Source organism: Palaemon carinicauda, chromosome 3 (genome assembly GCF_036898095.1).
Source record: "Palaemon carinicauda isolate YSFRI2023 chromosome 3, ASM3689809v2, whole genome shotgun sequence".
NCBI lineage: Eukaryota > Metazoa > Arthropoda > Malacostraca > Decapoda > Palaemonidae > Palaemon > Palaemon carinicauda.
This window is the reverse complement of record NC_090727.1, coordinates 148,800,548-148,814,642: the sequence shown is the minus strand read 5'-3', so window position 1 is coordinate 148,814,642 and position 14,095 is coordinate 148,800,548. Positions and strand designations below refer to the sequence as shown.

Genomic DNA, 14,095 nt, shown 5'->3' with positions numbered 1-14,095 from the left:
GCTACCGATGTGACAAGACTACATATTTATCAAAAATTCCAACAACTCTTTAAGATATAAAATCCTTTCAAAATCTTTGTATTCTACAGTATTTACTGATTTACCCTGGATTTTGATGTACAATCTAAAGTTCTTTTAAGGCACTTTATTATCAGTTCATCTTGCTAAGTGTAGTAATTTAGCTAATGAATGTATCAAGCATTTCTATTATATATAACAAAATTAAATACAAATAAAGGCTTGGACATGGTCCTGAACTCAAACCTGAATGAACTGCCCAATTTCAAAGGGCATGGGGAATCCTTAACAAAAGGAGGCCTGCCTCAGAAGGCTGTCAATGAGACACAAAAGTAGGCATCCAGACTCTTGGTTTGATGTCTTTCCCTAGTACAGTACAGGTTTTTTCATCCCCAGAGAAATACTTATAGCCTTCTTGGGAAACTAAACCACGAGGAAGTGGGACCATCCACTTGGTTAGGCCATCAGTTGAGATGGTCTACCAGGGTGTCCAGGCTGGAGCCAAACAGAGAGTTGAGGTGCTATTGGTACAAGTGTTCTTAGGCCATTCTGTAAGGATGTGGCTGGCCCTACCAACTAAGGAGCCACACATAACATCCCTAAACACCCCTATTGATACATACATAGGATAGAACTACTGTATAGTGAAAATCAGCCAATTGAAAATTGAAAAAAATAATTGGTCGATTGTTGGTTGTGAACACAATATGGAAAACATTTGAATCAAGAATGCCTACAACTAATTTTACATATCAAAATGCTTCTGTGAGTTTCACTCTCTTTTCTACTAACTCTACATAGTAATTAACAACACCTTACTTTGGCCTCTTTCCTCATAATCATGCCAATGATGGATTTATTCAGGTTTTATGAACATGCAATGTCATTGATCTTTTCGCCTATTCTACTTTTGCTATCAATTTCAATTTGAGACAATTTCTAGCAGAACTTGTTAGATCATCAAGCTTAATCACAACACTTTAGGTTTAAAATAAAGCAATAAGTTAACTAACGTCAGGTAAAACACCGTAAAAAGTTGGTTACACACCATTTTGCTGATAAAGCCTAAACAAAACAGAGTAAACTATATTGGAACGTCACTCAGCATGCTAACAAGCACCAGAGATGTGAACTTATCTACTGCACTATCACAATTTTAAATTCAGCTATAATTTTGCATTTATTCAAATTAATTCTTGATTTAATACACACACACGTTTGCATATTTGGAAGTCACCAAGTCAAACGTTTGTATCTAAGGGACTTACTGTACTGTACCTGTTGCTTACCTTTTAATAAATAAGTAAAATTATGAAGGAAATGATCAGTTCTGCTCTCACCTGTTAATAAGGAGTCCTTTTAATGATGAAATTTCAGTTTTAAGTTCCTCTAATTGGTTACGGGAGATATGGCTTTTTTCATCTTTATCACCAAGTGCCTGAAATGAAAAATCTACAATTACCTAAAACCTTGAGAAATCGTAAACAAGTTGTTAGGGACTTTTTTATGCTCTTCAATCACTCGTGTGAGTTGTCCTTTAAATGTATACATGGTACACTTCAAGCTCCTCCTATGGAAAATGTCTTGTAAGACTTGAGTACAAAGCACACTGAAACATAGTAATTATTTCTATGGATCTCCCATGATGTTCATAATGTTTTTATCAAGAAACTCAATTTAAAGACAGTTACCACTAAAAATTGAAAAATTCCCATAAAATAGAATATCTTAAAAACAGTAACAACATTAAAATAAATCTTTCATATATACATGTAAACTATAAAAACTTTAAAAAACAAAAGAAAGAGAGATAAGATATAACAGTGTGCCTAAGTGTACCCTCAAGCAAGAGAACTCTATCCCAAGACAGTGGAAGACCATGGTACAGAGGCTATGGAACTACCCAAGACTAGAATATAGTGGTTTGATTTTGGAGCGTCCTTCTCCTAGAAGAGCTGCTTACCATAGCTAGAGTCTTACCCTTACCAAGAGAAAGTAGCCAGAGAACAATAACAGTAAAGTAGTGAAACCCTTGAGTGAATAATTGTTTGGTAATCTCAAGTGTTGTTGTGTATGAGGACAGAGGAGAAGGGGCCAGATTATACAGTGTATGTGAAGGCAAGGGGAAATTGAGCCACAACCGGAGAGAAGGGTCCAATATAAAACTGTCTGGCCAGTCAAAGGACCCAAAAACTCTCTAGAAGTAGTATCTCAATGGGTGGCTGGTGCCATGGCTAACCTACTACTACCTATTTTGAAAAGGCATTGACTGAATACAGTGATAAATAGTTAATTAGGCCTTACAAAAACAATTGATAACCCCTGAGAGAAAAATCAAAAGACATCAAATGAAAATAAACTGGTATTTGATAACTAGGATGAAAAAGTAATGGTATTCATATAACCAATACCGCAGCTATCAAAGTTAATTGAAATGAATGACAACCACCATTAAGAGATTGAATAATGTGGAGTTTTCTGGCATTCTGACATCTAAGGTCAGAGAGAGAGAGAGAGAGAGAGAGAGAGAGAGAGAGAGAGAGAGAGAGATACCATCAACAACCCTAGCTATCTATGTTTTGGAGTAGCTGAGAGAGAGAAAAGGAGAGAGGAAAACACCAGGCCAATGAAGAGCAAAGTGAGTGCGCCTGTCTTTGTTGTAATTATGCGACCAGGTGAAGGTACGCATTGCTTCTACCATTATAATTCCTGTCATATCATAGGAGGAACTCCCTGGCTATTAGGAAGCTACTCTCCAACTTCCGGATGGAGTATCAGATTTTTTCCTTCGACTGGTACCTTCAGGGTAAGTCAAACAGTTGTGAGCCCTGTGAGCCCCATTTTTTGCCATGAATACTAGTGTTTCTATCTTTAAAAGTAAGCACATGGTTTCATAAAGCAAGGTTAACATTTTTCTTCCTTGCATAAGGATTTTCAATTTATAGGAGATTGATCTTAAGTAGGGCTTTCCTTTCCCTCAACAACAGATATCAAAATCTAGACCACTAATAGGATCCGGCATACATTATGTTTTGCCACATTTCATAAGAGGTACATATTTCAAAAGTACCTCAGCTTTTACCTGATGCTTTTCATTTGACAGAGCACCATCATCTTAATTCTATCACTGTTGAGACAAAAGAGCAACAGCTTTTATATTCTACCAAAATGCTCAATGATACAAGTCTTAATGCCACAGGGTTTTCATTCCTTCTAGTTTCCTACCACAAAACAATTCCTGGTTGCATTAAAGATATTTATAATTACAAGTTATAAAACTGGCAGTGATAATGTAAAATGACATGCACTAATGTCTTGAACTATTTTATTTCTCGCCAACTGCTCCAAGTACATATAAATGTAGAAACTTTAAAATCTAAGCAACATCTAAGAATGGTTCAAATTTACACCCAAAAGTTCAATAATGGAACATTAACTCACCTGGATGCGAGAACTCTGAATGCTCAAGGTCTTCTCAAGAGAGGAAAGCGTTGTCTGTACTTCTTTCAGAACGGACACTACTGACTGTTGTAGTTCAATCATGCTTTCTTCAACAGATTTCTGCTTTCTGCCCGTTAAAAGTGGACCTATGTAATTCTGAAAAAACAAAATGGCAACTAAAAAAACCACAAAAATCCTGTACTGTATTGTACTTTCTAAAACTAACTCTTTGATCTGTGGTATAGAAATAATTTTAATCTACTTGAGGCTTCTACTGAAGTGAAGGTTGGGTGTGACCAAAATCTGAGAAATTGCTTTCTTAAGGTTGTGTGCTTATTATTAGTCGTCTTTAAAATTGAAAAATGATTACAAACATTTTCTGATGTGGCATCAGCATATCTATTTAGTTGATATATTAAGTATGAGTATTTCACATGAATTCATTCATGGGCACATCAAGGAGATGGTGATGTATTTCACACGAACCAATGAATCATATGCAAAATAAATTTAAATCATGAAATATTTTAGATTGGTTTGAGGTAGGTAAATATAGTGCATCATTATTTTCAATACTCTTTACATAAATCTAACAGCAGCATTTCAATAGCAGCTAGGTAGCAGAGTAATCAAATATGGCTGAACAATACTGAATCAAGAGCAAAATAAACATGTTTCTGTTCATCCTGCCCCTAATAAACTAACCTGCATTGCACTACAGGTATGTGTAACCTGTATTTTAGCAATTAATATTAGCTTTAAATCTTATGTTTTTATAGGTAAACTGGTGAACACAACCTGTCAAAAATTATGGTTAAATATTTAGATAGATATGCAGAAACACATACATGCACACTCAAATTCAGCACTTCCCACCACCTCCCCCTTTCCTCTTGGGGTACTCTCTCTCACCAGTGCATGACTACTTCCTCTTCCCCATAGCCAAGGAATGGGGAGAGACCAAGTAGTTATATGTCTGGTAATGCCGCTGAGCGTGACCGAAAAGAAATATATATATTCAAATATACAGTATATAGCCACATCCGCCTCATTTCCTATATGATTTATTAAACAGAAAGGTATACGTGGTGGTGTTTATGGCAGAAGGGTCTTCTTGGGTGGCACAAACCTTGGGCTGTGTCAAAGCCATTCTACTATGGCTTTCTACAATCTTGAGTTAGAGTTTCCTGTTAATATCTATCTGCATATATATTTCTTATTAACTGCTTATATTCAAATCTACTTATTGTTATCCAACACTGATTATATAATGCATTTTCACTTCGTTTTATTAATATCTTCTATTGACTATACACGCTGTATTCATATCTCTTATAATCTTTATTTTATATATTTTTGTTTCTACTTCTCTCTTCTTTTATAATTTGCTCATTTCAACATTTTTATTCAGTGGAATCTTGTTCACTATAAGCAATAATAATGAATAACAATATTATCGTCATACCACTGCATAGTCTTCCTGTCTCTTATTGCTGTCATCTTCATATATTTTTTAATTACCTGTAGTTTGTTCTATAAAATACACCCGTAAATAGCATCCACTTTAGATGTGTTAGCATGCCCAAGTATGACTGATATCAAAACTCTTCATTACCTAAATAAATCAGGAAATGAGAGTATCACTGCACAATTTCATTTCAAAAAGCTATGCAAACAAACTAAGCTTTTCTACTGTAAACAATGACATAACCCAAATAGAGTAAAGTGTAATTTAACATCCATCATAAATAATTTTGGAAAATGCTTACCTTGTATAAGTGGTATGCACCATATGATGCACCTGTTAAAATGAGTACGAAATTACAAATATCCCTAATCTTGATCCACATACTCGGAGGTGGTGGCATAGGATAAGATAGAACAGGTGGTCCTACTGGGGAGACATGTTGGACTACAGGCCCTGCTGTTGAAGCAACCTAAAAACAAACAGAAAAAGATAAGTCCTCTTTTAAATTTGAATTCGTTACAATGATAATTTCTTAGTACAGAACATCTTACAAACAAGCTGTATATACTTCTAACTACAAAATAAAATAAAATTCAGTGATATATGTTCAATGGTTTTCAACAATGAAATACAAAGGAGCAAATGTGTTTGCACTTATATCTCTGCCAATAACCTATAAATGGTGTAGGGATAATTATCTTACACTAAAAATAAATAACCCAACTACTGTACAACATATAAAAATATTGAGTCTATAGTACTCTTGGAGAAGATAGATGAGGAAGTTAGTGATTTCTGTTAAAGATGCTTCGACTGGAAAACCACTTCTTCTACAATACTAATAAAATATGTACCACTTTTTCTGGTAGACAGTTGCATGGGACCCTCCCAGGTACCCGCATCTGTGTAGTTCCTTGCAAAAAGTTTTCCCCTGGGAGGAGATGCTGGATAGTCTCCAACACTGAAGTGCATGTGATTTTACGAATTGATGGTACTTGGAAGGTAAGGCTAACAGAGAAGTGTTTCAAGGGGTAGTTCTCTTGGGACATCAACCAAGTGCTAAAAGATTTGGATACCAATCAGCTTGGGGACACATGGGGTCATTGTGAGACCTGTCGTGATCAACACTCAATTGATCAGGGCTGAACAGGGGAGTGTCAAGATGATCCCATAGGTGTTGGGAAGCATCCTCAAACACTGTCCATGGATCTGGTACAGTGTGACAATACAAGGATTTCTTGTTTAGTAGGGTGGTAACAGGTAGATTCCTATGAGCCCAACAAGACAAGAAACCTTCCTGTTATGCAATGATGAAGGGACTTCTTCGATCCTACATCCTATCCTTGGTGCCTGATCATGACTGCAAGTACATTCCTTTCACCCAGAATTTATCTGGCTGACAATATGGTACGGCTAACAACCCAGATATGCAGTTGCTTTGTCACCTTGCAAAGAGGGAAAGAAACCACACGTCCTTGCTTATTGATGTAAGCTAGGACAGCAGTTTTCACTTATCAACACTACTAAGTGCCTCATAAAATATTCTTGGAATACTTGCAGCAATAGAAATGGTTCTTGAATCTCAAAAACATAGATGCGCAGACCCTTTTCTTCTGCTGACCTCACAACTGACGCATCTAAGAACAGTTGCATGTCTAGAAGTAGGGAATAATGTTATTTTCCTTAGTAAAATAAATTTTTGAATATACTTACCCGATGATCATGTAGCTGTCAACTCTGTTGCCCGACAGAAAAATCTAAGGTCGGGATACGCCAGCGATCGCTATACAGGTGGGGGTGTACACAACAGCGCCATCTGTCGAGTAGGTACTCAGGTACTTCTTGTCAACAAGAACTCAATTTTCTCCTCGGTCCACTGGTTCTCTATGGGGAGGAAGGGAGGGTCCTTAAATTCATGATCATCGGGTAAGTATATTCAAAAATTTATTTTACTAAGGAAAATAACATTTTTCAATATTAATCTTACCCGATGATCATGTAGCTGATTCACACCCAGGGGGGTGGGTGGAGACCAGCATACATGTTAACATTAGAAGCTAAGTATCCCGTATTTCATTTTAGCAGTTATTCAAAATAACAAACATAAAATAAATAAGTACCTGGTAAGGAAGTCGACTTGAACCATTACTCTGCCTTTTTAAGTACGCCTTCCTTACTGAGCCTAGCGATCCTCTTAGGATGCTGAGCGACTCCTAGGTGCTGAAGTATGAAGGGCTGCAACCCATACTAAAGGACCTCATCACAACCTCTAATCTAGGCGCTTCTCAAGAAAGAATTTGACCACCCGCCAAATCAACCAGGATGCGGAAGGCTTCTTAGCCTTCCGTACAACCCAAAAAAACAACAATAAAAAGCATTTCAAGAGAAAGATTAAAAAAGGTTATGGGATTATGGGAATGTAGTGGTTGAGCCCTCACCTACTACTGCACTCGCTGCTACGAATGGTCCCAGGGTGTAGCAGTTCTCGTAAAGAGACTGGACATCTTTGAGGTAAAATGATGCGAACACTGACTTGCTTCTCCAATAGGTTGCATCCATAACACTCTGCAGAGAACGGTTCTGTTTGAAGGCCACAGAAGTAGCGACAGCCCTAACTTCATGTGTCCTTACCTTCAGCAAAGCAAGGTCTTCTTCTTTCAGATGAGAATGGGCCTCTCTAATCAAAAGCCTGATGTAGTAAGAAACTGCGTTCTTAGACATCGGTAAAGCAGGTTTCTTGATAGAACACCATAAAGCTTCTGATTGTCCTCGTAATGGCTTTGTACGTCTTAAATAGTACTTAAGAGCTCTTACAGGGCAAAGTACTCTCTCTAGTTCGTTCCCAACCAAGTTGGACAGGCTTGGGATCTCGAACGACTTGGGCCAAGGACGAGAAGGAAGCTCGTTTTTAGCTAAAAAACCAAGCTGCAAGGAACATGTAGCCGTTTCAGATGTAAAACCTATGTTCCTGCTGAAGGCGTGAATCTCACTGACTCTTTTAGCTGTTGCTAAGCAAACGAGGAAAAGAGTCTTCAATGTGAGATCCTTAAAAGAGGCTGATTGAAGCGGTTCGAACCTTGCTGACATCAGGAACCTTAAAACCACGTCTAGGTTCCAGCCTGGTGTAGTCAACCGACGCTCCTTTGAGGTCTCAAAAGACTTAAGGAGGTCCTGTAGATCTTTGTTGGAGGAAAGATCTAAGCCTCTGTGCGGAAGACCGCTGCCAACATGCTTCTGTAACCTTTGATCGTAGGAGCTGATAGGGATCTTACATTCCTTAGATGTAAAAGGAAGTCAGCAATCTGCGTTACAGAGGTACTGGTTGAGGAAACTGCATTCGCCTTGCACCAGCTTCGGAAGACTTCCCATTTTGACTGGTAGACTCTGAGAGTGGATGTCCTCCTTCCTCTGGCAATCGCTCTGGCTGCCTCCTTCGAAAAGCCTCTAGCTCTTGAGAGTCTTTCGATAGTCTGAAGGCAGTCAGACGAAGAGCGTGGAGGCTTGGGTGTACCTTCTTTACGTGCAGCTGACGCAGAAGGTCCACTCTTAGAGGAAGAGTCCTGGGAACGTCCACTAGCCATTGCAGTACCTCGGTGAACCATTCTCTCGCGGGCCAGAGGGGAGCAACCAACGTCAACCGTGTCCCTTCGTGAGAGGCGAACTTCTGTAGTACCCTGTTGACAATCTTGAACGGAGGGAACGCATACAGGTCTAGATGGGACCAATCCAGAAGAAAGGCATCCACGTGAACTGCTGCTGGGTCTGGAATCGGAGAACAATACATCGGGAGCCTCTTGGTCATCGAGGTAGCGAATAGATCTATGGTGGGCTGACCCCACAGGGCCCATAGTCTGCTGCAAACATTCTTGTGAAGGGTCCACTCTGTGGGGATGACCTGACCCTTCCGGCTGAGGCGATCTGCCATGGCATTCATGTCGCCCTGAATGAACCTCGTTACCAGCGAAATCTTTCGATCTTTTGACCAAGTGAGGAGGTCCCTTGCGATCTCGAACAACTTCCTCGAATGAGTCCCTCCTTGCTTGGAGATGTACGCCAAGGCTGTGGTGTTGTCGGAGTTCACCTCCACCACCTTGCTTAGATGGAGGGACTTGAAGTTTATCAAGGCCAGATGAACTGCCAATAGCTCCTTGCAGTTGATGTGAAGTGTTCTTTGCTCCTGATTCCACGTGCCCGAGCATTCCTGTCCGTCCAGTGTCGCACCCCAGCCCGTCTCCGATGCGTCCGAGAAGAGACGGTGGTCGGGGGTTTGAACAGCCAATGGTAGACCTTCCTTGAGAAGAATGCTGTTCTTCCACCACGTCAGGGTAGACCTCATCTCTTCGGAAATAGGCACTGAGACCGCCTCTAGCGTCATGTCCTTTCTCCAGTGAGCAGCTAGATGATACTGAAGGGGGCGGAGGTGGAGTCTCCCTAACTCGATGAACTGGGCCAGCGATGAAAGTGTCCCTGTTAGACTCATCCACTGCCTGACTGAGCATCGGTTCCTTCTCAGCATGCTCTGGATGCATTCTAGGGCTTGACTGATCCTGGGGGCCGACGGAAAAGCCCGAAAAGCTCGACTCTGAAGATCCATACCTAGATAGACAATGGTTTGGGATGGGACGAGTTGGGACTTCTCTATATTGACCAGGAGACCCAATTCCTTGGTCAGATCCATAGTCCATCTGAGATTCTCCAGACAGCGACGACTTGACGAAGCTCTTAAAAGCCAGTCGTCCAAATAGAGGGAGGCTCTGATGTCTGCCAAGTGAAGGAATTTGGCAATATTCCTCATCAGTTTGGTAAACACAAGAGGTGCCGTGCTTAGGCCAAAGCACAGGGCTTGGAACTGGTACACGACCTTTCCAAAGACGAACCTTAGGAAAGGTTGGGAGTCTGGATGGACGGGGACGTGAAAGTACGCGTCTTTCAGGTCTAACGAGACCATCCAGTCTTCCTTCCTGACCGCTGCTAGGACCGACTTCGTCGTCTCCATTGTGAACGTCTGCTTGGTGACAAAAGCATTGAGAGCACTGACGTCCAGCACCGGTCTCCAACCTCCTGTCTTCTTCGCTACCAGGAAGAGACGGTTGTAGAAGCCCGGGGATTGATGGTCCCGGACTATGACTACCGCTCCCTTTTGTTGCAAGAGCGACACCTCTTGTTGCAACGCCAGCCTCTTGTCCTTCTCCTTGTAGTAGGGAGAGAGGTTGATGGGAGAAGTTGCTAGAGGGGGACTGCGGCAGAACGGAATCCTGTACCCCTCCCTTAGCAACTTCACAGACTGAGTGTCTGCACCTCTGTTCTCCCAAGCCTGCCAGAAGTTCTTGAGCCTGGCTCCCACTGCTGTCTGGAGAGGTAGGCAGTCAGACTCTGCCTTTTGCCGACTTGGAACCCTTCTTCGATTTGCCACGATGACTGTCGGCACGGGTACCTCCTCTGCTGGAGGTTCTGCCACGAAAGGGCGGGATGAACCTAGACGCTGGTGTGTCCATCCTAGGTCTAGGCACGGAAGGTAAAGCTTTGGCCTTACGTGCGGAGGACGCCACCAGGTCATGGGTATCCTTCTGGATCAACGAGGCAGCCATCCCCTTGACCAGCTCTTCCGGAAAGAGACACTTGGAAAGCGGAGCAAACAACAACTCCGACTTCTGGCAAGGAGTGATCCCAGCCGACAAGATGGAGCAAAGATGGTCTCTCTTCTTAAGCACTCCCGACACGTACGAAGCCGCAAGCTCACCAGACCCATCCCGAATGGCTTTGTCCATGCTAGACATGATAAGCATGGCAGAGTCCTTATCTGAAGGGGAAGTCTTTCTGCTTAACGCTCCCAAACACCAATCGAGGAAGTTGAAGATCTCAAAAGCACGAAAAACTCCCTTCAACAGATGGTCCATGTCAGAAAAGGACCAGCAAATCTTAGAACGTCTCATAGCCAGCCTGCGGGGAGAGTCAACCAGACTTGAGAAGTCGCCCTGGGCAGAGGCAGGAACTCCCAAGCCGGGTTCCTCTCCCGTGGCATACCAGACGCTAGATTTGGAAGCAAGCTTGGTAGGCGGAAAGATGAAAGCAGTCTTTCCCAGCTGCTTCTTGGACTGCAACCACTCTCCCATAACCCTCAAAGCTCTCTTGGATGAGCGTGCAAGTACAAGTTTGGTGAAGGCAGGAGCAGCTGACTGCATGCCTAAAGCAAACTCGGAGGGAGGAGAGCGAGGGGTAGCAGACACAAACTGTTCCGGATACAAATCCCTGAACAGGGCAAGGACTTTCCTAAAGTCTAAGGAGGGAGGCGTAGACTTGGGTTCTTCTAAGTCGGAGTGCGGATCGTCCAAATGCGCAGCTTCGTCGTCATCAGATACTCCATCATCCGAAAGCTGAGGAGGAAGTGGCAAAGGTGGAGCAGAAAGCTGAACGGCTGAATCCGGCAGCACGGTTGCATGAGTAGCTGCTGCGGATCCAACATCATGCCGCTGCTGGTCAGTCTGCGAGCTGGCAACAACAAAAGCGGAGTGCTGGTGCGTGGGAGGGACTGCCGTGGGTTGCGGAGCATGCCGCATGGGTTGCGGAGCATGCCGCATGGGTTGCGGAGCATGCCGCATTGCGTCAAAACACGGCAGCTCGACACCACCTTCCCACTGCTGATGCGGTAGCTCACGCATGTCAACGGAGGGTGCAGCATGAACATGCGTCTGGCAGGGTCGACTGCGCATCGGTGGTGGAGCTCTCACAGGTGGAGTGTGGGAGCAGGCAGCCGCAGTATCTGCTGAGCGCACAACCGTGGCAGGTTGTAGGTTAACTGGTGCAGTGTCAACCTTCTCAGCACGATACTCCTGCATGAAGGAAGCAAGCTGAGACTGCATAGTCTGCAGCATGGACCACTTAGGGTCTACCGTGGTTGGTGCGGCAACAGACGGAGTAGTTGCCTGCTGCGGAACCACTCTACCTCTCTTGGGAGGTGTGCAGTCTTCGGAAGACTGCGGCGAGTCCGAACTGACCCAGTGGCTACACCTGGGCCGTTGGACTCGCTCGGAAGGGACCTTACGCTTGAGAGGTCGTGAGACCTTGGTCCAACGTTTCTTCCTCGAAACTTCTTCCACAGACGAGGAATGACAGGGCTCATTCGTCTGTTTGTGGATGGGACGATCTCTGACAGATACGTCCGCAACCACTGAGGGTACATCCGTACGCTGATCAAGGCCTGTCGAACCCTTTGGTCCTTCGACATTGCTTCTCCCCTGGGCTTGGGAGCTTGCAAGAGGTCCCGGACTGGGAGAACGACTGGCACGAACAGATGTACCCTCATGCGCAACACTGACACTAACACTTTTCACTTCACTTGCACTCACTACACTTCCCACTGCACTTCGCGCTTTCAACTCTTTGACATCTGCCAAAAGTTGATTCCGGTCATTAGCTAATGACTCCACTCTGTCACCAAGGGCCTGAATGGTACGCATCATGTCCGCCATGGAGGGTTGAGCACTAGTAGCAGGGTCGGGAGTCACCACTACAGGGGAAGGAGTAGGTTGAGGGGCATGGGGAGAGGAAAAATCAAAAGAGCGAGAAGAACTCCTCCTGATCCTATCCTTCTCTAGCCTACGTGCATTCTTTAGGAATTCGTTAAAATCGAATTCCGAAAGCCCAGCGCATTCCTCACATCGATCTTCCAATTGACAGGATTTACCCCTACAATTGGAACAAACGGTGTGAGGATCTATGGAGGCCTTCGGAAGACGCCTAGAACAAGCCCTAACGCTACACTGCCTGTACTTAGGGACTTGAGAATGGTCAGACATCTTGAATTCTAGAAATAGTCAAGGGGGAAATCCAAAATCTAGCAAAGTTCATTAACAATTAATCCAAATGTAATCAAAAAGCTTGATAAGCTAATGATAAAGGTTCCTGAATAGCGAAGGCTAAAATCTAGAGCGAATACATCACCAAAATCGTGAAAAACAACTCCAGAAACAACAGCGTATCCAAGTAGGTCTTGCCGGTGGCACGACAGAGGAAAAATTGAGTTCTTGTTGACAAGAAGTACCTGAGTACCTACTCGACAGATGGCGCTGTTGTGTACACCCCCACCTGTATAGCGATCACTGGCGTATCCCGACCTTAGATTTTTCTGTCGGGCAACAGAGTTGACAGCTACATGATCATCGGGTAAGATTAATATTGAAAAAAGTAGGACTCGATTGGTGATGGTTTCTTTTCCAGACGCAGGTAAGATTGGCCCGTATCTCCTGTTTCACTAGAACAAGGCAGTTTGAAGAAACCTGGAGGTTGACAAGTGATCCTTTATAAATTACAGAAAGGAGCTCTGGTGGAGATGCAAATGAGGAACGAGCTTCAACAAGGAAAGGTGGCCAAGAAGACTCCACCACCATCAAGCTGGAAGTACCACCTTGGACATTAACAGCTCCACTAACTCTCTGAGGTTAGTAATGTAATCGTCTGATCGAAAAACTCTTGCCAAGTCTTGTCTATCTGCATGCCCAGATATTTCAACTTCTGGTTGGGTGTAAGATTCAGATTCTCACAATTTATCACGATTCTCAAAATGCAACAAAAAGAGAACAGGTGATATTGACCCTGTAGCAAATGGCCCCCACCAGGAGACCAATATCATTCAATTGTCGAAATGAATTATGCGATGTATTTCATGAGAGTGGGCCCAAGCTGGCGCCAGCATGAACACTCAAGTGAATGCCTGGGGATCAGTGAACAGTCCAAAACATAAATCTTGAAGTACTACAATGCTCCATTATGGGAGAAGAGGAGACACTTCCAAGAGGAATGATGGATGATAACTTGAAAGTATGCATCCTTCAGATCCACTGAAAGTATGAAGTCTCTTTCTCTGATGAGAGACAGTACAAATAAGGTCTCTTTTCTCTGATAGCCAACAACATAAATAAAACTCTCCTTTACTGGAAGTCAGTATAGTTATTACAACTTCCTTCCCAAACTTGGTTTGTTGAAAAAACAAATTGTTTTAAGAGAAAGAGGTCTAAGACCAGCCTCCAGCCCCTGTAGACTCCTCCACTAAGAAGAGGCAAGTGTAGAAGCCTGGAGATCCATCTTTAACATCTTTGATCTCATTCTTCTCCAACATCCCATCAGCCACTGCCAATAAGGCTATTGTTTTAAGTGATGTTGGATGATAAT

At 43.0% G+C, this 14,095-nt stretch overlaps 1 protein-coding gene across 5 annotated transcripts in view; it reads right to left on the bottom strand.

The window, feature by feature from the left end:
- Pex14 (peroxin 14) overlaps positions 1-14,095 on the bottom strand; it is a 174,031-nt gene that overhangs the window by 39,705 nt on the left and 120,231 nt on the right. For all 5 annotated transcript variants that reach the window (XM_068370873.1, XM_068370870.1, XM_068370874.1 and 2 more), the window contains exons 4-6: positions 5,229-5,396; positions 3,460-3,615; positions 1,359-1,456 (exon numbers count right to left, since the gene is read on the bottom strand). In XM_068370873.1, the coding sequence (XP_068226974.1) occupies positions 1,359-1,456; positions 3,460-3,615; positions 5,229-5,396 (422 nt within the window). The remainder of the gene's footprint in view (positions 1-1,358; positions 1,457-3,459; positions 3,616-5,228; positions 5,397-14,095) is intronic.